General features: G+C 45.4%; 1 protein-coding gene across 2 annotated transcripts in view; it reads right to left on the bottom strand.

Moving 5' to 3' along the window:
• Positions 1–21,664, bottom strand: part of MLXIP (MLX interacting protein) — a 59,695-nt gene extending 38,031 nt beyond the window's left edge. For both annotated transcript variants that reach the window (XM_025889615.2, XM_025889616.2), the window contains exon 1: positions 21,148–21,664. In XM_025889615.2, coding sequence (XP_025745400.1) covers positions 21,148–21,560 — 413 coding nt within the window. In that variant the 5' untranslated portion in view covers positions 21,561–21,664. The remainder of the gene's footprint in view (positions 1–21,147) is intronic.
• Between the last annotated feature and the right edge of the window lie 4,170 nt (positions 21,665–25,834).

Here is a 25,834-nt window from a genome sequence, read left to right as displayed (position 1 = left end):
TATTAACTATTGATCATGTAGCAACACAGATGAATCTTAAAAACATGCTGAGCAAAAGAAATCAAGCAAAAAGAGTACATACCGTATGATTCCATTTATACAAAACACAAGGAAAGACCAATCTAATCTACAGTGAAAGAGCAGATGGGGGATGGGAAGAATGCCTGGAAAGAGTACAAAGGAACCTTCCAGGCTGCTGGAAATGTTCTGTATCTTGGCTATAGTGGTTACACATGTGTACACATTTGTCAAAACTATTGAAATGTACATTTAAAAGGGTGAATTTTATTGTTTCCATGTTAAACCCCAACAGAGCTGAATTAAATTTTCAAATTACAGTAATGCACCCAGAGTTGGGGAGAATGTGGGAGAATGGGGTCTCATACACTGCTATTGGGAATACTGACTGGTGCAACTTTTCTTTCTTTTTTTTTTTTTTTTGCTAACAGCTTTATTGGAATAAAAAATTCATGCATTTAAAGTGTACAATTCAATGGTTTTTAGTCTAATCCCAGAGTTGTGCAACTATCACCACAGTCAATTTTACCACATTCCCATTACCTCAAAAAGACATACCCCTCAGTCATCACCTCCCAATCCTAAGCAGCTACTAATCTACTTTCTATCTCTACATGTGTGTCCACTCTGGACATTTCATATTAGTGGAATCATGTAATATGTGGTTTTGTGACTGGTTTCAACTTAGCATAATGTTTTCAAGGTTCATCCATGTGATAGCAAATATTTAGTTCCATTTTATGGCTGAACAATATTCCATTATATGGATGCAACACATTTTGTTTATTTACTTATTTGTTGATGGGCATTTGGGTTGTTTCCACCTTTGGGCTATTTTGAATAATGCTGCTATGAACATTTGTGCACAAGTTTTGTCCACACATATGCTTTCATTTCTCTTGTGTAGATACCCAGGAATGCCAACTCCTGGGGCAAATGGTATGTCTATGTTTATTTTAATTTTTTTTTTAAGATTTTATTTATTTATTTGACAGAAAGAGACACAGTGAGAGAGGGAACACAAGCAGGGGGAGTGGGAGGGAGAAGCAGGCCCCCTGCCAAGCAGGGAGCCCAATGCGGGGCTCGATCCCAGGACCCTGGGATCATGACCTGAGCCGAAGGCAGACGCTTAATGACTGAGCCACCCAGGTGCCCCAGATACATCTATGTTTAACTTTTTGAGGAGCTACTAGAGTGGTTTCCACAGTGGCTGCACCATTTTACATTCCCACCAGCAGTGCAGAGAGTTCCAGTCTCTCCACATCCTCGCCAGCCCTTGTCACATCCTAGTGAGTGTAAAGCAACATTTCTGTGGTTTTGATTTTCATTTCCCTAATTATTAATGGTATTGAACATTCTTTCATGTGTTTATTGGTCATCCATATATCTTTGAAGAAATATGATTCAAGTCCTTTGCCCACTGTTTAATCAGGTTGTCTTTTTATTTCTGAGTTGTAGTTTTTTGTATATTCTATATAACATATCCATTATTAGATACGTGATTTGCAAATATTTTCTCCCATTCTGGGGGTTTCTAAGTGGTACAACTTTTAAAATCAAGTCTGGCAACATATATCAGATTTCAGTGTGAATACCCTTTTATCTTATAGAGTTACTTCTAAGAATTTATCCTAAAAGAATAATTAAATAAGTGGAATGAGAAGAGCTAACTAATAATGAAAACATTCCACGCAGTACTATTTAAACTGGATCTCAATCCTTTCCTCATACATAAATAAAAATTAACTCCACATGGATCACTGTCCTGCATGTAAGACTCAAAACTATAAAACTTCTTGAAGAAAATATAGGAAAACTTTAGAGACCCTGGGTTTGGGGTTTCTTAAATAGGACACAAAAAGCATGAGCTACCAAAAAAAAAAAAAAATAGATACACTGGACTTCATCAAAATTTAAAACTTTTGCTCTTCAAAAGATGACTGAAAATGATAGTGCAGGTCTATTTTTATCTACAAAGGTACAGAAAATAATAGAAAGGACGTAGAGACAAAATAACAGGGTATATAACTCCACAGAGTGTTGCAGAATGCTCTTTTCTTCCTGTCTTTCTGAAATGTCTGAATTCTCCATTTGACAAAGACTACCCATTTCTATATAATGAGGAGAGCTGGAGAGGAACCTCCACAAAACTATTTCCATTTTGAAAAAGGGAAAAAGTGAATTTCCATCTCATAATTAATAGAAAGTAATATTCAGTTTACCATGTTGATTTGGAATTTTGTGGGGTTTTTTTTTGCCACATTTCAAAAATAAGAATACATTGTAACTTTCTTAAGAGTGTATTATCTTTGCCCTTTTTTTGCAGATAATTTCTATCATATACACAAGTTAATATATCAACAAATTTCAGTGATATAAATGGATAATAATGGCTTAACATTATTCTGTAAAAAGAAGTTTATATGTACAGCATTATCTCACAACTCTCTTTGGCTTAGTTATACAGAAGTAAAAATTATTCAAGATAGACAATAAAAGTCTGTGCACTTGACTCAGAGGAGAGTCTAAGTTAATTACTCTAATTTTACACTCAATTTAACAAGTTATGCAAACCAACAGAATATGGAAGCACTAGACCAACAGGGAGGGTAAGTGGCAAACTCACTGCATAAGTGGCAGCCAAGAGCCTGGAGGAGACAATCATTAGAGATATGAAAACCCACGCACAAGAGAGCCTGTGATGGTTGAGCAGAGAAGCAAATATACATACATTTACGGTGCAAGGATATCAAGAAAGGACTATAATGACACAATAAATAATATTCAGAAATAGGTGGCTAGATAATCAAGTAATACTCAATACATTCAAGAAAGGAGTGGAGATTATGATGTATTTGAGAGAGATTTCCACTTTTCATTAAAAATGGCTAATTTCAGGGCGCCTGGGTGGCTCAGTTGATTAAGCGACTGCCTTCTGCTCAGGTCATGATCCTGGAGTCCCGGGATCGAGTCCCACATGCGGCTCCCTGCTAAGCAGGGAGTCTGCTTCTCCCTCTGACCCTCCTCCCTCTCATGTGCTCTCTCTCTCTCTCTCATTCTCGCTCTCTCAAATAAATAAATAAAATCTTTAAAAAAAAATGGCTAATTTCAGGGGCGCCTGGGTGGCTCAGTCGTTAAGCATCTGCCTTCGGCTGATGTCATGATATCAGGGTCCTGGGATCGAGCCCCACATTGGGCTCCCTGCTCGGCGAGAAGCCTGCTTCTCCCTCTCCCACTCCCCCTGCTTGTGTTCCCTCTCTCACTGTATCTCTCTGTCAAATAAATAAATAAATAAATCTTAAAAAAATGGTTAATTTTATTAAAGAGATGATTAACAAAATGAGCCATGGAGATCTGGGAGACTAGCTTATATCAAAGGAAGCTCTCTATTCATTAAGGAGGGGCAAATAACTAAGGTATTTTTGTAAATGTATTTTAACAGCTACCCAATTTTAATGCCACTCAAAGGACTGAACTAAAGAAATAATTTAGATACACTGACAGATTCTTCTATGCTCCTCAGATCTCACCATGTAGGTGGTTCCCAAGACCAGCTCTGAGTAAGAGCTAGCCCTGTGGACAAGATCACTTTTGTGTGTGTGTGGGCAGCAAAGCAAGGCTTACTGAGCGACAGCTTAAGTGATAGTACAAAGCTCCGGAGGAGGGAGGGACCCGAGAGGGTTGCCACAAGATCACTTTCTATTACTACCCTCCCATCTGGCTCTGTCCACCATATATAATCTCCCGCCTTTGCACCTCTGCAAAAAAGCACTTTAACTTGGCTGTCTGGGGCCCAGGTCTTTAGAAAATGTTTGTCCCATACCCTGCATTTTTCCTAAGCTCTTCAAATGCCACTCTGCAACCACACTGCATTTGGATAGCTACCAGTTCATATGCAGAGAAACTAAGTTCCTGACTTGGTAAGGAAATGGAGTCTGATCTTCTCACTGTTTATGTGAGCGACCTCCATCCCCACGTGGGTTCATGCTGTCCGCACCTGTGAGGCTGGCGTTTCCACAAAGACAGCTGGATGTGACTAATCTGACCACACAAATACGAAACTAAACGAGGGGTGGAAGCCAGTGCCACTTAAGTCAGCAGCAGAAAGAAGCCAAATGCTGAGTTCCTGCTCCCAGGCTGGAGGGACTCTGTTTGGGACTCCAACCAGAGGAATTATTCCCTCTTCAGATTAACTTTGTAGCTTGAAGCATCATATGCATGATAGGCGCAGATGCCAGGCCAAAAGGTCGGCATGAAGTCAGCCGGGCCACAGCGAAAGCAGGTGGGGAACCTGGCCAGAGAAGGTGGTCTCCCGTATGAGGCAGGGGAGTGCCAAGTGAGGCTGAGGCCATAGGCAAGCAGCCCGACTCCTGGAGGCTCCATGCCAGGAGGCCAGAATAGCTACGACCCAGCTGGGGTCCAGGAGTGGCCTGGGATGGCCACTGACCAGGAGGCAGCTGTCTATTCTGGAATGGTTAACGAGCCCAAGATACTACTGAGCCAAGAGGGCAAAGGAAAGCAGGTTCTTCCCTCTGGACCGGGCAGCCCTCCTCCCGCCTCCCCCCAGGAATGCCTCCTCCTAGGAACGTGGCTGAGGTGGAAGAAAAGCAGCCACTGAACCGATTCAAACTGAACCAACTGGTGCTTTACTCAAAACAATGATGGCTTTGTCAGGAGATTGCAACAGGCCAACAAGAGCCAGTTGAAGAACCTGCCCTCCCCTCCTGATTTCTGCCCCCTAGTCCCCATGACTTTAAGATATCACACAAAAAAGAGGGGAGAAAAGTATACATTTAAACCAACATCAGCCAACCCATGTGACGCAAGAGAGGCAGGCCAGCTGCCATTCAGAGATGACACATCACTGGAGCTGGCTGTTTTGCTGCCATGGATCTCCTACCCAGGAGCTGGAACTCCCAGGACATATTTGAGTCTCACTTACTGATATATTTCCAGTGATCCCAGCCAACAGAGAACGAAATGCTGAAACGTCAAGTTTTTCTATAGTGCTGCTGGGTCAATGTTCCAGTCAATTTGGGAGGGCAGCACACCCGAGACCTCAATTAGAGCTAGCAAGCTGGGGTGACTGTCCCTAGCTTTACAAGAGCCTGAAAGCTGGCACCCCAGGACCCTCTAGGGCAGGACAAAGAAAGAAATTCTCTCTGCAGGAAAGAACCTGGAGGGAGCTGGGGTGGGGGAACCTGCAGATTACAGTATTTCTCACACCACACCCAGCCCTGCTCACTTTATCCATATTTTTACCAATCAGCAGCAATCACCTCAAGCACTGTACAAACACACCCAGAGCTCTAAGGAGCCAGCAACAAGCACAAAAACAGAGATAAACAAACAAAGTTATGGGGTAAAAAGCAGCTGGCTACCTACTGGCCAAGCCAGCTCAACATCTCTGGTAGGCTGCTTTGAGAAGCAACTATGGGAGGCCATGTATGCCACAGGTGAGTTTCTCCAGCACCACCTGCCTGCTGGCTCTCAGGTACTGCACAAGGACAGTGCCAAGGACAAGCCAGGGGCTGATAACTGGGTTCTCTGCTTTTGTCAGAGGCTTTTATTCCATGGGAAAAAGCCTTCTGACAAGGTCTCTCATGGGAGGAAAAAAATCATGAATTCCAAAGCTAAAGAGAAACAGAGACTTGTCTAATGAATAGAAGACCAGCCTGAGAAAGAGCTAGGAGGCTGGGGGGCCTGGCTCTGGAGCCCTGAGCAGGTATGTGGCGGGTGGTTGTAGATGCCACAAGGGACAGCCTAACCTCTCCACTGAACCAAGGAGTCCTACAACTAACGCCGTTTTTCAAACATGACCAAGGTGCTCATGTCTCCAACCAGCCCCTCCACCATTCTGCCAGCAGTGTGGGGGTGTACTAGATGGAACCAAAGAAACCCCATAACTGCCAAAGCCAGAGGTCAGCATCTCTGGACTTGATGTGACAGAGATTAATTGTTTTCTAGTGAACTGAATTAGCTCTTCCTTCCACAAACCAAGTCATACCAGCATTTTGTTTTATAATTCAAAGGAAATGCATCCACACAGCTCCCCATCACATGTGGTGTGGATTTACACAGTTGGAATTACAACCTTTCATGACACTCAATGCTCTCCCTGCCTCTGGAACAACAAAAAGCCAAGGGACTGCATTCACCTGTTCACATCATTACGAAGCCCTTGGCCTCAGGGGCCTGTCAGCCAGCAGGACACAGCACAGACATGCAAGCTCAGGCCTCAGTTCAGGCGTGCAAGCTGCTGTCGGGCGTGTCAAACACCATCCATCGTGTTCCCCGCCCTTCTGCCGGCTGTAGGGACACACATAGAAATGGGGGGAGCTTTCCTATCAGCAGCCGAGGGCAGAGAACAAAGGGTGTTTTCCACTGCGTACCTGCTCACTTCCTCCCTCCACAAACACCTTATCAATGAGGGTTGGGAGGGTGTGACAAGGCAGGTGGGGTGGCTAATATGGCAATCCCAATTGCCGCCTGTTATCAAGAGTCTGCTGAAGGATTCTCAGGGTGGAGGGTTATTGCTGTCAGGGAGAAGGAGGTGGCAAAGGGACATTTCCAGAGTAAGTAACCACCTTGCAGTATGGTAACAGAGAACAGAACAAGGGCCCAGAAACACCTTAAAGTTACACAAAAGTTACACTATGAAATATTCTCAATAACCGTGAGAGGGATTTAACAAATAGTACATCCATTCACACAGTGAAAATACAATTCAGTCACTAAAAAACATTGCAGATGAATACTTTAGGGCTTTGAAAGGTGTTCATAATCTATTAAATGGAAAAAAAAATACACTCATCATGACAAAACAAACAAACAAACACACAAAAACCCCACAAGGTCTGGAAGGATAAACACTAGGGAACTGACAGTAGTTATATCTGGGTGTGGGATTTTTTTTTTCTTTTTTTTTTTTTTTTTTACTGGAAGGAGGCCTGGCAATACAGTCAAATTTCAAAAAGCAAGGTGTTAAGCCTAAAAGACTAACTCCCCAACTTTTCAGGGCACATACCTCAGCAGAAAGCACTGCACCTCTAAGAAATACAAACTCTATTTCACTCTGGCTTAGAAGCAGAAATTACTGGCATTTAAGAACCATCAAGCTAATTTGCCCATACCTTTATAGATCAGATCAAATATAGATAGAAATCCGAGAGCAGGAACATGCCCAAGGTGGCTGCAGGAACCGTACTTTTATGTGGGAATGTGTGTGTTAGGCTAAGGGTTCTAAAGCAGAGTATCTATTCTTATCTTAACTGCCACACACACACACACACACTCTCTCTCTCTCTCTCTCTCTCTCTCTCTCTCTCTCAAACTGGGGAAGAAAAAGCCAGAGGCATGTAATATAATGTTAAATGTGTAGATTAGAAACCTTAAACAAGAGCCCAGAGACAGGCCTCCTCAGCCTAACAGAGTCATAATTTTGTTTCAATTCTAACCAAATCAACTGTTTGGAGTTCAAATTATTATCCCTTTCCTCCACCCCAGAATCCGCCTATAAAAACAGCCCCACCCCACCCAACTATGGTGAAGTTAAGGGGTATAGTCTGAGACAGACTATAAAGTTAAGAGTAACTTCTAGTCCAAGAAATTCACAAAAATGGAGAACGGACCCTCCATTTCCCAAGATAAGATCATTTAAAATAATTGCCCAAGCTCCTCCTAACTCAAAGTAACTGGCTACTAGGTGCACATATACCTCTGGGATTTACCAGGCAATCCTAGATTTTATATTCCTAAGATTACGGCCCCATGACTTTAAATACGCACAGGGCAGAAGGTACACAGTAAGAGCTGCTACACCCAAAAATATTTTCCTTGTGCCAGAAGCTGACCTGTGGCAAACAGCACAACACATTCCTTCATCTCTTTGGCCAAGACTCACTTCTAAACTAGATTTAACCTAGCCCAAACTCATTTCCCCAGAATAACTAATACTCGGACTCAGACATTAAACTGTAAATTGAAGCAAAATTTAAAAGTGGAGTTCACATATTAATTCAGATTTCTTCCAACTTTTCAAATATGCCAAATCTCATAACACTGGGCTCACATTCCCAAATAGCAAGAATCACCTGAAGCTGAGTGATGGCTGCCCCCTTTAAACCAGGCAAACATTCTTTAATTCACCACACACCCCACCACTCCCTATTGCCCTTCCATCCATCACTGAGGCCAAGTCAATTGCAGTTTATGCTTACATGGGTTTTCACAATAGAAAATTTCTCTGTAACCATGACTTTATCAAAAGGAGGAAAATACATGATAGAAAAGGTCCTCTTTTCCTCACAGATGGCTCACATCACCTGGCCCTCGTGGGCATTTGTATTTGTAACCCCTGACTCATACAACGTTAAGAGGAAAAAAGGTCTTAACGGGATAACCTCAGAGAGGGTCATTTGGCAAGCTATTGGGCAAGTTGGAGAGGCAGGTCATTTTCCCAACCATTCTCTCATTTACTATACACAGAAGAGACAGGGAGATAACGAATTATGAAATTTCTAGACACTGACATATTTAAGATCTTGAGGACCATACAGTCCAGTGCTTCCCAAGTCAGGCTTCCTAAAGATAATGTTGAAAACCTGAAATGTCTTAAATATTTTTTAAATAACAGGTCTGTTGAGACACAATTTCCATGCCATGAAATTTTCCCTTTAAAAATGTTCATTGGTGGGCGCCTGGATGGCTCAGATGGTTAAGCATCTGCCTTTGGCTCAGGTCATGATCCCGGGGTCCTGGGATCAAGTCCCGCATCAGGCTCCCTGTTCAGCGGGGAGCCTGCTTCTCCCTCTGCCTCTGCCTCTGCCTCTCTCTCTGTCTCTCATGAATAAATAAATTAGGGCGCCTGGGTGGCTCAGATGGTTAAGCGTCTGCCTTCAGCTCAGGTCGTGATCCCAGAGTCCTGGGATCGGGTCCCACATCGGGCTCCCTGCTCCTTGGGAGCCTGCTTCTCCCTCTGCACACACCCCCCCGTCTCTCATGAATAAATAAATTTTAAAAAATCTAAAAATAAATAAATTAATTAAATATAAAAAAAAGTTCATTGGTATTTAGTACATTCACAGAGTTGCGTGATCTTCACCATTCTCTGGTTTTAGAACATGTTCATTGCTCCTTTAAAAACCCCACACCCATTAGCTGTGCTGATTCATTCTTCCATCCCCATGGCAACCGCTACTCCACTTTCTGTTTTATGAGTTGCCTAATCTGGACATTTCATATAAATGGGATCACGACAGGTGGGCCTTTGTGTCTGGCTTCTTAGCATAATGTTTTCAAGGCTCCTCCATGTTGTAGCATATGTCAGTACTTCATTCCAAAGGTTGTCTTCAATATTGTTAAAAGTATTTATTTGCCTGTGATAAAGCCATGGTGGCCATTCTTTTTTTTTTTTTAAGATTTTATTTATTTATTTGAGAGAGAGAGACACAGCGAGAGAGGGAACACAAGCAGGGGGAGCAGGAGAGGGAGAAGCAGGCTTCCCATGGAGCAGGAAGCCCGACATGGGGCTCGATCCCAGGACCCTAGGATCGCAACCCGAGCCGAAGGCAGACGATTAACAACTGAGCCACCCAGGCGCCCCCATGGTGGTCATTCTTTACATAAATGCATTTTTCTCACTTTGCTAACAATGTGAAAATTTTCAAATATGCAGAAAAATTGAAAAAATTATATGGTGCAAACCCATGTACCCACAACCTGGATGCTACAATTAACACTTTGATATATTTACTTTATCAAAAGTTGATCTATCCATCCATCCATCCATCTTATTTATTTTTGAGCAGTGGTTCTCAAAGTGATCTGGAGACCCCTGGGGGTCCTTGAGGCCCTTCTGGGAGGTCCATGATATCAAAACTATTTTCAAAATAATACTAAGAGGCTTTTTTCCTTTTTCATTCTCATTCTCTCAAGAGTACACAGTGAAGTTTTCCAGGAATGTGATACTGCAACAGATGAATGTAGATATGAGCATCCAGCTGTCTTCCAACCAAACATTAGCTGAACATTAAAGATATCTGCTCGTCTTTTCAGAGAACAGTTATTTTCTACAAAACTGTTACTTAGGTTAACACGTAATGGGTTTATTATTTTTTTAAATGCTCTAACAAATATTTTTACATTTTCTCAGTTTTCATTTCTAACATGGTAAACACCAACAGATATAATCCACACAAACAAAAGCTCTTTGGGGTTTTTGATATTTAAGAGCACAAAGGGGTCCTGAGACCAAAAGGTTTGAGCACCACTATTTTAAAGCACCTCAGAGTAAGATGCAGACATCTGCACACTTCATCCTTAACACATCAGCATGCATAACATCAGCCAGCGTTCAATATTTGTCAATGGTTCCTGTTGCTTTTGGTAAGATTTACAGAAAAAAAATGTACAAATTTTAAGTGTGCTCTTCTCTTTCAGTGAGTTCTGACAAATATATAACCCTCTACCAAGATTACCACCATACTAGGAAGTTCTCTTGTGCCTCTTTCCAGTCAGTCCCCTCTCCAACCTCCCTCAGAGGCAAGTACTGGCGTGATTTTTCTTCACCTTAGTTTCACCTACTCTAGAACTTCATATAAATGAAACTGTATATACTCTTCAGACTAAGGCTTATTTCATTCAGCATAATGTTTCTGAGGTTCGTCATGCTGCACAGACCGGTAGTTTGATCTTTTTTATTGCTGAATGCACATTGTTCCTAAGGCAATCTCTCTCAAAAACATTAGGCCCACTGAAGATAAATAAGGTTGGTAACCATGGTTCTAGTCTAAGCTCTTCCCCCACCCCTTGCCTTTTTTCCCCCCCAGTTAGAGACACAGTGACTTAGAGGGGCTGTGATATGTTACTAACCAGTGGCACCACTGTCCAGTAGCACCCAAACCAATCATCTTTCTGCCATATGCACTGCTGTTTCCTATTCTCACCTTAGAAGAACGTTCCCATCTCAATCTGTACGAGCATTTTATTACAGGGAAGGGAAAATCAACACCCAAATGATGAAGGTACTAGGCTTCCCTCAAAAACATGTCTGTCATGAATGGATAAACAAATGTGCTATGTTAATACATAGAATACTATTCAGCAACCACAAGGAATAAAATACAGACACATATTTTATTATAAATAAAACAAACAACATGGATGAACCTTCAAGACAGGATGCTAAGCTAGACGTAAACGGTTCCATTGATAGGAAACGTCCAGCAAAGGCAAACCTACAGACACAGGAAGCAGGTCAGGGCGCATCTGGGGCCAAGGTGGGAACTAGGAGCAAACATAAAAGGGCAGGATTTCAGTGGGGCGATGGAATCCAGCTCTAGAACTGGATTGGAACAATGACTGCACAACCGCCAATCAATGAGTGGTACACTTAAGAGGAGTGGGTTTGGGGCACCTGGGTGGCTCAGTCAGTTAGGCGTCTGACTCTTCGTACTGGCTCAGGTCTTGGCTCAGGTCAAGATCTGGGCGTCTAGGAGCTGAGCCCCACCCCAGCCCCCACCCAGCAGGGAGCCCGCCTGTCCCTCTCCCTCTGCTCCTCCCCCACCTCACACTCTCTCGCTCCTCTCTTTCTCTCTAATAAATAAATGAAAATAAAAATCTTAAAAAAAAAGATGAGTGTGTTTTATGGCATATAAATTATACTTCAGTAACGTTGCTAAAAAACAACAACAAAAACTTGTCTGTGCAAGTGGCTAAGAGTCCTGCTCCAAGGCAGAGAAAGACATGTTTGATAATTTAAAGAACAAAGAAGGCATTTTAAAAGACCCTGCTTGCTACTCAACTAGAAAAGAGTTGTTTATGATAGCAAACAAATACAATCATATGTTGTTTTAAGAATCCATTCAAAGTGTTTCATTTTAATAAATAAAAGGGATTTATAAATTAACTTCCTCTAAAAAGCTCAGTACCAAGCTATCAGGGCAGGTCCCAGCTGCCCATCATGAGACGGGGTAGTCCATGGGCAAACGGGCCAGTTATCATGTGAGCACAGGATAAAGTTCTTCAGAGTGTTCTTTCAGAAACTCGATTATTGGGTAAATATCTAGAAACTAAGTTAATCCCCCTACTTTTTCCATAAGAAGCGGTTTTTTCTTTTGATGGCCAAGTTTGTCTCATGGTGACAAACCAAAAGAGGCCACCTTCTTCCCTATGCCCACAAGCCACAGAGGGAAGGAACTGTAACTAGCGTTCAGAACAGATCCTCCTACTCCCAGAAAATTCCTCAACAGCAAAGCTGCGCTACCTAAATCCTAATGGTTTCTCACTCCACTGCAGCTAAAACTCCCTAACCTGCTTCTACCAGTAGCCTGGTTCTCCTTGCTCACTCCTTGTGGGCTCTTACTTCTTAGCTTTACTCTTCGCTGTTAGATTCTTTACCTTCACTTCTGAGACTCAAAAGTGAAGGGCAAGGAATCCTGTTTCTGGAATTGTTTTTCCAGATCTTGGACGCCTTCCTAGAGCTCCCCTTCTACACTGCCTCCTTCCAGACGATTTTTCTGGTGATGCAGTCCAACCCCAAATACATTTAAGAATGCTAGATTTGGAGAAGTTTTTTTTAGACTATTTAAGATCAGGCAGTATTCCTCTACCACAACTAGACCCAGCTGAGCAAAAATATCTTTGGGGATATATGATAGTATATATTTTGCAAGAAAAGACACTACCTCCTAACGCCAGCTCAAAAGTCCAAAACCCCCCGCCCGCAGCTGGCCCCCTCAAGAGGCACACGAGAGGTCTGGGGGGCAAGATGGAAGAGCGTGGACAGAAGACTGGTCAAGGCTATGTGAGGACCGCTCCAGCGAGAGTGAGGACCTCACGGAACAACTGAAGGACCCCCTACATTGACAGCCCCCTCTCAGCCTCCTCTTGGGGAGGCTACCCCTCCCACAGCTCCGGTCACAGGGCACCCACATCGGACAAGTTCAGGGCACACCACAGCATGTCCTGCCACCGCAGCTGATTGGGCCTTCCTCAGCTTCCTCACTTCAGTAAGAGTCCCCACGGCTCACGTCAAAACCTCCCAGTCATTGTAGATGCTGGTCTTTAAGCCTCCACGCCCCATCCCTTGGCAAATCCAAAACCCACCTTGAAGCCATCCAGTTCTCCTCACCTCCACAGCTGCCATCCTAGTCTGAGAAAGGCTCCACAGCCTCCCAAGTGGTACCCCCGCTTCTACTCTTGCCTCCTATCGACTAGTCTCCACAGAGCAGCCTCAACAAGCCGTATCCCCCAGTGCAGTGAGCTCAAGATCCTAACTTCTCACCATGGCCAACAAGGCTCCTTGCCTCTTGAGTCTTATCTCCTACCACTCACCCTGCCCTCAACATTCTAGCCATGTTGGCCTTCTTTCTAACCCCACAATGTGCCAAGTTCATTCCACCTTGGGCCTTCGCCTCAGGCTCTTCTACAGCCTGGGATGCCTATCCATGCCTGGCTCCTACTCACCACTCAGGTTTCAGCTCAACCTGAAATGTCACCTCCTCATAAGACTTCTCTGACCAGTGAGATAAAGTTATCTGCTCACCCTCCCCCTGCGCCCTATCACTTTCCTTCTTTCATTTTGTTTTATGCTCTTCACTGCACTAACAACATACATCTGATTTGCTAACCGATTCCCCTTACTAGAATATAAACTCCATGACAGGAGATGACTAATTTTCCTCATTTACTACTGTATCACCCAGGCTAGAGCTGTGCCTAGCACCCAACAGAGGCATGATTAGTAACTTCTAGAAAGGGGGCGCCTGGGTGGCTCAGTCGGTTAAGCGTCTGCCTTTGGCTCAGGTCATGATCCCAGGGTTCTGGGATCCAGCCCTGCAACAGGCTCCCTGCTCCGCGGGAAGCCTGCTTCTCCCTCTCCCACTCCCCCTGCTTGTGTTCCTGCTCTCGCTGTGTCTCTCTCTGTCAAACAAATAAATAAAATCTTAAAAAAAAAAAAAACTTCTAGAAGGAAAGAGCAGCCAGTCCAAAGACCACGGGCAGACTCATGCTGTGGGGCTTGTGAGGTGCTGCTCAGAGAGGGAGGGGGGACAGCTAGTCTCCCCCTCAGACAGTTTAACCGGAGGCTACGGGGCTTAGCTAGGCATCTGGCAAAGGGCACTGGCGGTAATAGGAAGCTCTAAGCAAGGGCTGGATCTGAAACACAGGCCACGGGCAAGCTCTAGTCAGGCAGATGCAAAAGCCCCGCTAAGCAGAGGCTCTGACGCAAAGAAGAGACGGGGCTGCAGGTAAGTGAGCCAGCTGGCACTGGGATAAGCAAGACTGTGAAGAAAAGCAGAGCCTGAGAAGAGCCGAGTCACTTCACAGGGGTGAAGCAGGAAAGAATGACAAAGTCTCCGAGCCGAAGCCCCAGAGCCGCCTGGAACCTGGCTCCAGTCTGCACTGAAGTCAGGCAGTCCTAGCAATCCTGGAATCATCTTGAGATTACCAGCACCTTTCCTGATCCTTGCAATAAACCCCCATTACAGAGGTGAGCACAGGAGGGTCACTGATCCTTGATCCTGATCCCAAGAGCTCTGTCTAAATAAAATACAACTCCTGTGACCTGGGTTTCTAACTACAGACAGAATTTCAACAAAAGACGGAAAATATCACCTAAGATATTTGCTGTCTGAACTGGATATATTATACCCAAGAGAATGGGAGCTCACACTGAATTTTTCACCATTGTATGAATCTTTAAATATAAGTAGAGTTAACTTTCTACAATACCCTATTCTAGGAATTGTCCTGGGGACTAGGGTAAGATCCATTTTACAGGCTTGTCCTTACGTAACTGGGCCCTCCTCTCACTGGATCCCCTGAACTGGTGCCTACTTCACCCTGTAACCTGACAGAACTCCACGGTAGGCTGCTATGCGCTCCTGTGGTTGAAGAAGAGCTGAAAATGCTTTATATAAGCTGGGTTACATGCTTAAAAACGTGACCTCAAGGAACATTTCAAACTACGCTGTATTAGTTTCCTATGGCTGCTATAATAAATGACCACAAAATGAGTGGCTTAGAACACCACCTCTTTATTATCTTATAGTTCCAGGCGTCAGAAGTCTGACATGGGTCTCACTGGGCTAAAAATCAAGATGTCAGCAGCGCTGGGTTCCCTCTAAAGCTCTAGGGGAGAATATGTTTTCCTGCCTTTTACAGCATTTGGAGGCACCCATATTCCTTAGCACACAGCCCCACCTCTGTCTTCAGGGCCAGCAGCGTCAGGCCAGGCCTTCTGCGGCTCTCTCTGCTTCTCTCTGAATTCCTCTCCTATTTTTAAGGACTTTATGATACAACGGGCCCACCTGGATAATCCAAAATAATCTCTCCATTTTTTATTTTTTTTAAAGATTTTATTTATTTATTTGTCAGAAAGAGAGAGCGCACAAGCAGGGGGAGCAGCAGGCAGAAGGAGAAGCACTCCCACTGAACAAGGAGCCCCATGCGGGGTTCGATTCCAGGACCCCAGGATCGTGATCTGAGTCAAAGGCAGACACTTAACCGACCGAGCCACCCAGGCGTTCCGAATCTCTCCCTTATCCTAAAGAGAGCTGACTAGCAACCTTGATTCCACGTAACCTAATATATTCACAGGTTCTGGGGATTACAACATGGATATTGTGGGGGGAGGTGTCATTAATCTGCTGCAACAGTCCACATGGGCCACAGTACAAATACCAGCCAACAAAAGCACTCAGCCTGTTGTTCCACTCCACACCAACATCCTCTAAAGCACTGCTCCACAGAGTCTGTGTTTGTCTTTGCACAGGTGAAGATAAATAAAGCTCGCCAAGGGCAAGTTTATGATGTTGGCTTCCAGGTCCCTGAGCTTCCGTTTTCAATTTCACCAAGTATTTCTTAATCACCTAGTATGTGCCAGACACTGTTAGGCTCTATGGGAAAGTCAAAGGTGAAGACAACATGAATGGTGCCAAGTCAGGTCTACATAACATTATGAGGCAGAATCAACAAGGATCATGGATTTACAGAGCAATGTGATATGCACGCCCTTTGCAAAGCCTTACTAGAACAACAGTGCTTGAGCTGAGTCTTGAAGGATGGGGAGGATTTCATCGGTGGGGAAGGGCAGCACATGGAAGGGCACAGAGCAGCCTAAAGGCATTCCTTTCCCCCTTTCCCCCATCTTGGTTTCCCCATGCCTTGCTTTAGAGGGACTGGCACTCTCACCTCCTAACAGGACCGCAGGCTTTTGTGGAGCAGATGAGAGAGGTAACTTTTCAGCTCCAGAGACACTACCTTGGACAAGCTGCCTCACCTCAGCAACAGGGCAAATTAACTTCTAAACTTGGGGGGGGGTTAATATGAAAAATGACAATTCCACCACCACCCACCTGAGAAGGCTATTGTGAGAGTTGCTTAAGATCACGTAAAGAGAGGGGCGCCTGGGTGGCTCAGTCGATTAAGTGTCTGCCTTTGGCTCAGGTCATGATCCCAGGACCATGGGATAGAGTCCCATGTCATTGTCCTCAGGCTCACTGCTCAGAGGGGAGTCTGCTTCTCCCTCTGCCCCTCCGCACCTCTTGTGCTCACTCTCTCTCTCTCAAATAAATAAATAAAATCTAAAAAAAAAAATCACGTAAAGAGAATCCAGCACACAGGGGTGCTCAGTTAGTGTGAATCCTCATCCCTTCTTCCACCCTTGCAAATAAACTCTCTCCACCTTCTCCTCTAACCTTTTTTCCCAGGCTCTTCCCAATATTATCGCTTTTCTTCGCCCTTCCATCAGTATGGCAATTAGCCAATCAGCCTCTACATGAAAAGGAAATCTGCTCCCAGTCTACTAAAGGGAAGAAGATAGAGCAAAGGAACACTGGGGCTTCCTGCTGGGCAATATGGTCCATAACTGTGGACAGTTAACATGGGGAAGGGGAGGTAAGTATTAAACCCTGATGTCAGGGGAAACCATCCACATTGATAGCAATTATGTAAACACACACACACACACACACACACACACACACACACACTCTCTCTCTCTCTCTCTCTCTCTCTCTCTCTCTCAATCTCAGTACTGCCAGCAGAGCTGGCTCACATTTTTTATCAGAGCCCTTGCTAATTATTCTACCACTGTCTATCTGTCCCCCAATCCCTAGTTTGTGAGCTCCTCAAGGACAGAGACTGTCCTTCTCATCTCTGTAGCCCTCATTCCCACCTCATTCCCGCCCCTCAGTGCATACTATATAATGAACAAATACTAAAAAAAAGTGTAAAAGAAAACTTGCTTATCTTTGGCATGTTTGCAGAAGAGTAAATTTCGTCATTTGTGTGCACGGTTCCCATTTACAACTAGTTACCATGCCTAGCATTAGAAAGTACCTCTACTGATAACCTAAAATTTGGAGGATATTGTGCTCCAAACCTTTAATCCTGGCAATTCCTTAAGTCTGGCAGAGATTCCCACCTTGGGTCAGGAGCACAGGGTTACTATACAGAGCATAAGTATACAGGGGTAGATTTTGGAAATTCGTATCCCAAAGCTATCTTACAGGTCCGAATTAAAAGGTCTCCTCAGACACCCACTTAAGCAGAAACCCATTGTCCAGAAAGCTACTGCTTATCCCTAAATACATAAAAAGACCATCTCTTGCCCTCCAGAAACATTCACACCTAGGCCTCCTAATAAAGAGTTACATAGAAAGGTAGAGAAGTGAAACCAAAACCAACCACAAAAAAACTATCTACTAGATGTGATCAGAATCTGTGTGGGTGAGTTACATGTGTGACATTCCTTAAAATGTTAAGAGGGCAAGAACCATGAACTATGTTCTAGAGTACATAGCTCCATTGTGGAGCTTGGAAAGCATGGGCAAAGCAAGAATGCATCTATTTAGTATTTGTCAAGCAGGCATTTGAAAGCCACACTAAAAGACCCCAGTCAGACACGTTATTTCCTTCAGCTTACAGATGAGGAATCTTGGTCCTCCTAAATGTCAGCTGGGTGAAGACAGAGAATTGGATTCAGCCTGTGAAGCCCCCCTCTTGCCTGCCAGGTACTAGACACATTTACAGACATCATATCAGTTAATCCTCACATCCACCCTGAGGGGCAGTTTTATTCTCCCCATTTTACAGTGGCAGACAGGAAGGCTTTGAAAAGGTAAACCATGGGCTTTTTCCCCACCATCTATCACCTAAACTTTGCCTTGGAGAAAAGCAACTTCTTCCCCTCCAGAACATCCCAGTAATTGAGCACACATTGTAGGACCAAATCAAGATGTTTTCCTATGGGGCTATTTAGCATCACAGAGCGGGAAGGACACGGATTCTAAGGACAGATATGGAGCTGTTACTTACCCAGGTGGGCCACTGGGCGCACTCACACGCAGTCCCCATTTCTCAAACACCCTATCCCCCAACCCAAGTCAGTCCTGCCAAAGACCCTTTAGGAGTTTAAGACTTTGCATGTTCAGGAAGATCATACTCAGAATCCCTGGACCACTTCACGGGACTGGGGAAAAAATTACCACAACTTCCCCTGCATTTAGTTCCTCCCCCAAAGAACTGTTGAACATCATCTGGAAACAGCTGGGAGACAGCAGTTTAACAGGAAACGAAGCCAAAAAAAAAAAAAAAAAAAAAAAAGGCACAGAGTGTACCAGGAAGAATTAGGCAGCTAGAACCAAGAGACCAGGAGACAGACAGGAAGCTGAGGTTAAAAAAGAGCCTAGGCCAGAAACAGGCAGAAGAGAAGGCCCTGCTGGCCTTCCTCTAGGCCCAAGGAGAAGGAGAAAACCTGGAAAACAGTGGTGAAGGCTCGAATCCCATGGAAAGGGAAGTCAGACCACCACTGAGATCAAGTCCGCTTCTTCCCTGCCCCCACCTCAATCCTCCTTCTCGGCTAGTGGTCATGATAGGACAGCTGAGGTCAGAAACTCCTGTTCTCCTGCTGCTTTCCGTGCCAGAGGCGAGAGCCCAAACAACTGGTTTTGAGTCATTCCTCTGTCAATCTGTACCACAGTTCCACACTGCCAACTAAATTTGGGGACAGTCAAATCAGCCTCACAGGGAGAGACAAAGAGTGTCTTCATGAGAAATTACTAGGCAGATACCCACTGGGGACCTGCAGAGTGGCAGGACTTGTGCACAGGGAACTACAGCAAAGCAAAAGAGCCAGTGCGGCTGGAGCTCTTGAAGAGCAAGGTAAGGGTGCATGTTGCAATCAAGAAACTTAATTGAGCAATGGCCAGTTGCCAAGATATTTTTGAAAGAAGTGGGGGAAAAAATGCCATTACTAAAATTCTTTGGTGTTCTTTAATAATAAGCCTTTAGGTTATCCAAACCTAAAAGGGCAAAGGGAAGACTGGTTTATTTTTCCTTTAGCAGAGCTTAGGTAAGAGCTTTCTACTCATGCCTCCTGCTACTTAATCATCCCTTCTCTCCCAGCACACGAAGAAGTTTACATTAAAAGAAAGAAAAGGATTAAGTCCTCTTCAGAAAACACATTCCTGTCTTTCACCTATAGTTTTGTGGGAAAAGACTTTGTGGCATATGCTACAATCTAGGTGCGTTTGATTCCAATGAAGTGCTCAAAATTCGAGACTTGAGTAAGCAGGGCTAAAAGAGGGCAAAAGGCTGCAATCTCAATACCGTTTAAAAAAAAGAGAGAACATCTTCATAGGCTCAGTGCCAGCTCAAACTGGCAAGACCAGAGAATCAGAGCAGAGCCTAACCAATGTGCCACGCAAGGGGGATGGGAAGAGAGCTCTGGGTAATGCACTGCAGCCATGTGGCAAACAAACCACCAGGGAAAGCTTCAAGAGAGGAAATGGGGTGGGGGTGGGAGGGCTCGTTTCAGAACATAACAAAGGAACAAATTGACTAATCATTTATTCCAGAGAGGGAAAATGCCACCCTGAGCCATGTTTTAACTTCAGGTAAATGTGTAATGTTTTAACTTGGATCTGGGTTTAAAGGCTCTCCAAAAAAGGCGGGGAGCGGGGGGGGGGGGGGGGACGTACCTACTTTTCTTTACGCTGTTTCTGGAGTCTCCTAGGAAACTTTCCCTGTGCCGCCTGCACAGCAGACCTAAGACAGCCTGGGCCAGTGCAATTACAAATGCAATAACCCTCACTCAGCAGAGATCCTATCGTGAGCTTCCTACGGGACTGGACTGCTCTGCACTGCAGCTAGCCCAAAGAAGTTCTGTTGCTGAGGCAGAAGTCACCTGGCACAAATACCTAACATGCACTCAGAAGGAGGAGAGGGTGGAAAGACACTTTAACTCGTGAGGGCCAGGCAGATCTGTGACTTAGAAAAAAAAGGGATTTCTGCCCAGAGCTGGATCCACGTGTCAGAATGGTGTCTGGGATGCCTGCCCTCAACAATGCCATCTCCATATAATGTTTCAGGGCTGACCAGAGAACCTTCCAACTTGTCAGGGGGGCAGACTGCACCTCCAACAGCTGTGGGTCTGAAAGTCTACCTAGGAGGCACCCAGGGTGGCCACTAAGGTGGGAGAGGGTCTCCCAATAAAGTAGATGTGCGGAGACCCAGCCTCTCTCTGCTGGGGCAATAAGAAAAGTAGCTAACATTTGCAGAGCATCTAACTATGTGTCAGGCACTGGAATAAGCACTACCTCTCTCCTTCCATCCCCAAAATAGCCAATGGAGGCTGATACTACTGTCATCCCCTCTTCATAAAGGAGAAAACAGGCTCCGAGATTTGACGCAACCATTAAATACTGGAACCAGCACTGAAGCCACCCCTGGACAGGTGCTCTTACCCATTACTCGATATTGCTGGAAACACACAAAGCGTTTGGGGGCAGGGGTGGAGAGTCGAGTAACACAAGGGGCAGCCTGTATTTACACCTCTTTCGCGTCCAAAGTCGGTGGCCTCGGGACATTGGAGGGGAGGGCCTGGATGGAGGACGTGAAGCCGGAAGAACCCAAGCACTGCCAGCAGGGGAAGAGGCCAGGACACCGACCCCTCTGGCTTCCACCGAGGATCCCAGACCCATAAACCCTCCCAAAGGGGCAAGAACCAATGGCAATGCGTGCAGCCCAGGGGTCCTCAGGCGGTCGAGCCCTCTGCGCCGGTTTTGGCAAAGTAGGAAGCTCCTCTGGAGAGGTGGGGCCGGCCCGGGGTCGCCGGGTCCCTACCTGTAGGCCAGGGTCATGCACTCGAAGAGTTTGGTGAGCGAGGCGTCGATGGACAGGTGACAGGAGCTGGTCTTGCCGAAGCTGTAGGTCTGGCACGTCTGCTTGTTGACCGTGTCGAAATCGTAGCCCTTCTTGGGCGGGTGCTCGCGGTGTGGCGACGACACCATGAAGTGGCCGCTGTGGATGATCTGCTGGCGGCGCGGAGGCTCCTCGCGGCCCGGCCCGGCCCTGGGCGGCGGCGGCGCGGCGCTCGCGTGGGCCCGGCCCGGGGTGGCCGAAGCGCAGGCGGGCGGCGGGGACGGTTCATCGGTGTCCGAGTCGTCGTCGTCCTCAGGCACCTGAGGCTTGAGCAGCACCGGGCGGCCCCGACTGCGGGGCCGGCGCGGGGAGCACATGAAGACGTCGGCGGCCATAGGGGGTGCCGGCCGGGAGCATCCCCCGGGGCTCCGGGCGACGCGGGCGAGCGAGGCTGACGGGGCGCCGGCCCGGCCCGCGCGCGGACTGTCCGCGAGCGCGCCGCGGGGCGGGAGGGGTAGGGCGCGGGCCGACAGGGCCGCCTCGGCGCCGGCCCCGGTGTGACGTCACCGGCGCGTCTCGGCCAATCGGCTGCCCGCGTCGGCCTCTTAAAGGCGCAGGGGAGCCTTTCCGTATCTAGGCGGACAAAAAAAGCGGGGGGTGGGGCGGGGAGGAAGGTCGCGGGAGGCCCCGCCTTGAGGCCCCGCCCCTCGCCGCCCCCTCCGCTCCCGGCTGCCGGGGATGCTGCGGGCCGCAGGGGTCCGGTCGTGGCACTCGCAAGTGTCGCGGCCTTGGAGAGGCGTTGGCCGAGCGGTGCCGTGCCGACCCCGCCCCGCACTCCCGGGAATCGCGCTGCGGGCGGGGCGGGCGCTCCACGTGGTGGGTGGAGGTGGGGCTCCTTCCCCCTCCCAGGCTCCGCTTCCTCTGGCTGGGCCTGAACTGTGTCCTAACAGTTGGTCCCTCGTGTAGCTGAGCACGGTGGTTATGATCTCCATCTTCTTGATGAAAAGACTGAGTCTCTCAATACCAAAGGGATTTTTCTAACGCGGAAACAAGATCAAGAACACTTCTCACTGAGACCTCACACCCACAGAGGTGGAAACTGGCTCTTCCAAGTTAAGACACTCTCCCAGGGGCATCACAATTAGTACATGCCAGAGCCACCAGCTCCTTTAACTACAACTCCAAATACTGTCGTTTTTGTTAAGATCTTAAATTTGGAGGGTGAGCCAGCCCCCAAGCAATTCTGAAAGGGGAAATTCTGAGCCACAGTTTTCTTCTCTTTCAAATAGGGAGCAATTCTGTCTCAGAAAGTTGTGACGGTTAAAAATGATGATAAATTGCTTAGCACAGTGCCTGGCTCGGAACGAGTGCTAAAGAAATGTTCTACGGACCGAAATAATGGAAGCAACCAGACCAGAGTTACCTAGAAATTGTCAATACTCAACCACTTTGGACCTACAGAAACAGCAATTTCGTATGGTTCAGCCTAATAGTCAACACTTCTAGAAAGCTGTCAAGGTTTCAGGGACTCAAAGTCAGCCTGGGGTGGGGGCCATGTTGGGAAGATGGGGGATAACAGGGCATCAAGAGGGGGAAAGAGACACTTGGCTAAGAGCACCCACTCTAGTCCCTTGAGAGTCCTCCACAGCTTCTGTGCTCTGCTTTGAAAACAGTTTCACTTCCAGATTCGGGTGGACGCTGAGTACCCTGCCCCACCCTCCTCCTCACAAGGGCCTCTAGAAGGACAGTGCTCAGAGGGAAAATGAAAAAAGGCTCTTACAAAATGGGTCATGCATCCTCCTTCCCCAGATATCTCCAAGGAGGGATAAGCCAAAGGGACTGGTGGCTTCGAGTATGAGTTTGAGGTCTACCCCCTTGCCCAAAGCAGTGCTCCCAACGCTGGTTGCAGATGTCTAAAAGGCCACCCTTTGACTTGCCTTCCTTCATCTGAAGACCTTTCTCCTTGGGAAACTCTTAAATACTCAGCTGCATTTGATGCAGCAATTGCACTTTAGAATTTGATCCTAAGATTGTAGCATCACTTATCAAGAGTGAACATTAGAAACAATGTAATGTCTGACAAGAGGGAATTCATTGAATATATTATGGCCCCAAATGGAATGAAACACTACATTTTGGGGGGGTGGGGCAGAGAGAGAGGGAGAGAGAGAGAATCTCAAGCAGATTCCCCACTGAGCGCAGAGCCTGACAGAGGGCTCGGTCTCACAACCCTGAGATCATGACATGAGCTGAAATCAAGAGCGGGTCACTCCACTGACTGAGCCACCCAGGAACCCCTGAAACATGACATATTAAATGAAGTAAATATTACTGATGTGGAAAAATGTCCATGATACAATGTTAGGTGGAAAACCAACTTTTAAAAAAGTTATCAGTAGTTTGATATCAATTTCAAACAAATACTAACAAAGTCATATATTTATGTGTGTGTGTGTCAGAAAATGCACCATAATGTTCACACCGCTTATCTCTGGGTGGAGCGATTCTTATTTTCTTCTTTATGCTTATCTGTATTTTCTAATTTCCAAAAGAAACGATTCTTACTTGTATACTTTTTTTTTTTTGAGTGTACTCTATTTCTCCTTGGTCTCTTAGCACAAAAGACATCTTTGTGGGAGGATTATACTTTTTTTTTTAATTTAAAAAAGCAAACATCAATTCCCTAGGAGGACAGAACCTCTCTTAAGGCTGATGTTGCAAACTGGCAACCCATGGGCCATATGCAGTGCACAGACATGCTTTGTTTAATTCACACCACGGATTCTTAAAGATTGTATTAGAGAAAAAAAAAAAAGAAAACAAGACTGGAGGAAAACACAGTTTGAAAGGCAGGAAGCAGAAAATTACCAAGAGTGAGATCTGGAGGGTGCAAAAAGCAATCAATGGCTAGAGGGAGAAGGTCTTGGGGGCAGTTTACCAGGATATGTGGAAATGATTGCAGAGAATCTAGCCTGAGGGGCCCCACCTTCCTTCCTGCAGAGTAAGGAGCAGTATTAACAGCCACATGCACAGAGGGACATGCAGGGCAGTGCTCCAGGGGAGCTAACAACTCCCACGAAGGACAGAGAGCTCCTATACCCAGCAAACCACAAGAACACAGAACCTCATGAGGACAGCCATCTCTTCTCAAAAAAATCAGAAGCTCTCCATTATAATTAAATCAACAATCAGGCAAATAGGAATTCCTGAATGCAGAGTATTACAGACCAGCAAAAATCAGTGGGCAAGCATTTAAGGAAAGCCAGCACTCTGGAAGAAAGCTACCTGAGAACCAACAAGTAAGGGGGAAGTTAGAACAAACAGAAGGCTTTAAAAATAATTAATAGCTCTAGAAAAAATGTGGACGCTTCTGCGCCCATCAAGCAAAAACTCATTTTAGCTTCTTTATTAAAAGAAGCAAATAGAGGTCTTGGAAAATAAATACAAATATATGATTTTGAAAAGCTGAGTTGATAGCAAAATGAATATGGCTGGACAACACAGTAGTAAGCTAAAAGATTAAAACAGAATTTCTCCTAGAAATTCTGAAAGGACAAAGAGAAGGTATATGACATGGAAGGTACATTCAAAAGTTCCAGCACCTGCCTAATAGTTCCTAATAGAGATAATAGTGCCTAATAGAGAGAAAGAAGAAAGTGAAAGAGAGAGGGAAAAATAGAGAGAGGAAATAATTAAAGCAGCAATAAAGGAAAATTTTCCTGTGCTTAAATACACAAGCCTTCTCTATGGATCAATATAGGCTGATGGTGCTGTGATAACAAACCACACCCAAATCTCAATGGCTTAAAACCACAAAGGTGTGTTTTCTGGCTCTTGCTACCTATCTATTGGCTACGTGTCCATCACAGGTCAGCAGTGGACTCTGCTGGTTGTAGTCACTCTTAAGACTCAGGCTGGCAGAGCAGCCACTGTCTGGAATGTTGCACATCACTGTGGCAGAAAGGAAGAGAAAGATCAATGGGTCTCACATTAACAGTTCAGTGGTCCAGCCCAGAAGTGATATGTACTCACCACTCATTGCCTAGAACTAATCACATGGCCTCACCCAAACACGAAGGAGCCAGGAAGTATAATCTGAGCGTATGACTGGAACTATTTAGTTAATCGCACTGATGAGTAATGATCAATTATACCTTTGGTTTCCATGACTTTGATACCATGGATGACTCTCAAAAGTGTTATGCTAGGTAAAAGAATTCAGACTTAAAAGGCCATATATTGTTTGATTCCATTTATTTATATGACATTTGTAAAAGGCAAAATGATAGGGACGGAAAAACCAGATCAGTGGTTGCCAGGAGCTTGTGGGGAGGAAACTAACTGCAAAAAGGAACAAGAGAACTCTTTGTGGTAATGCAAATACTCTCTGTTGATTATGGTGGTGCTTGTATGACTGTGTAAGTTTCTCAAAAGTCATAGAAATGTATGCCTGAAAAGAGCGAATTTTACTGTATGTAATTTTACCTCAATAAATCTTGGCGGATAAAAGGTTAAATAAATGGCTTTTTCCAGCCATAGGATATTTGAAAGAATTACTGGAGGTTGTTCTTTAGCAAAACAAAAATTAAATTCAAGTAAATAGAGTACACAAGAAACAGTGTAGAGCAAAACAAAACTTAAACTTGAATCTTAAAAATTATGATTTTAT

The sequence above is a fragment of the Callorhinus ursinus genome, unplaced genomic scaffold (assembly GCF_003265705.2).
Source record: "Callorhinus ursinus isolate GAN/ISIS: 27379988/994484 unplaced genomic scaffold, GSC_fseal_2.0 scaffold41, whole genome shotgun sequence".
NCBI lineage: Eukaryota > Metazoa > Chordata > Mammalia > Carnivora > Otariidae > Callorhinus > Callorhinus ursinus.
This window is presented reverse-complemented; position numbering and strand designations above follow the sequence as displayed.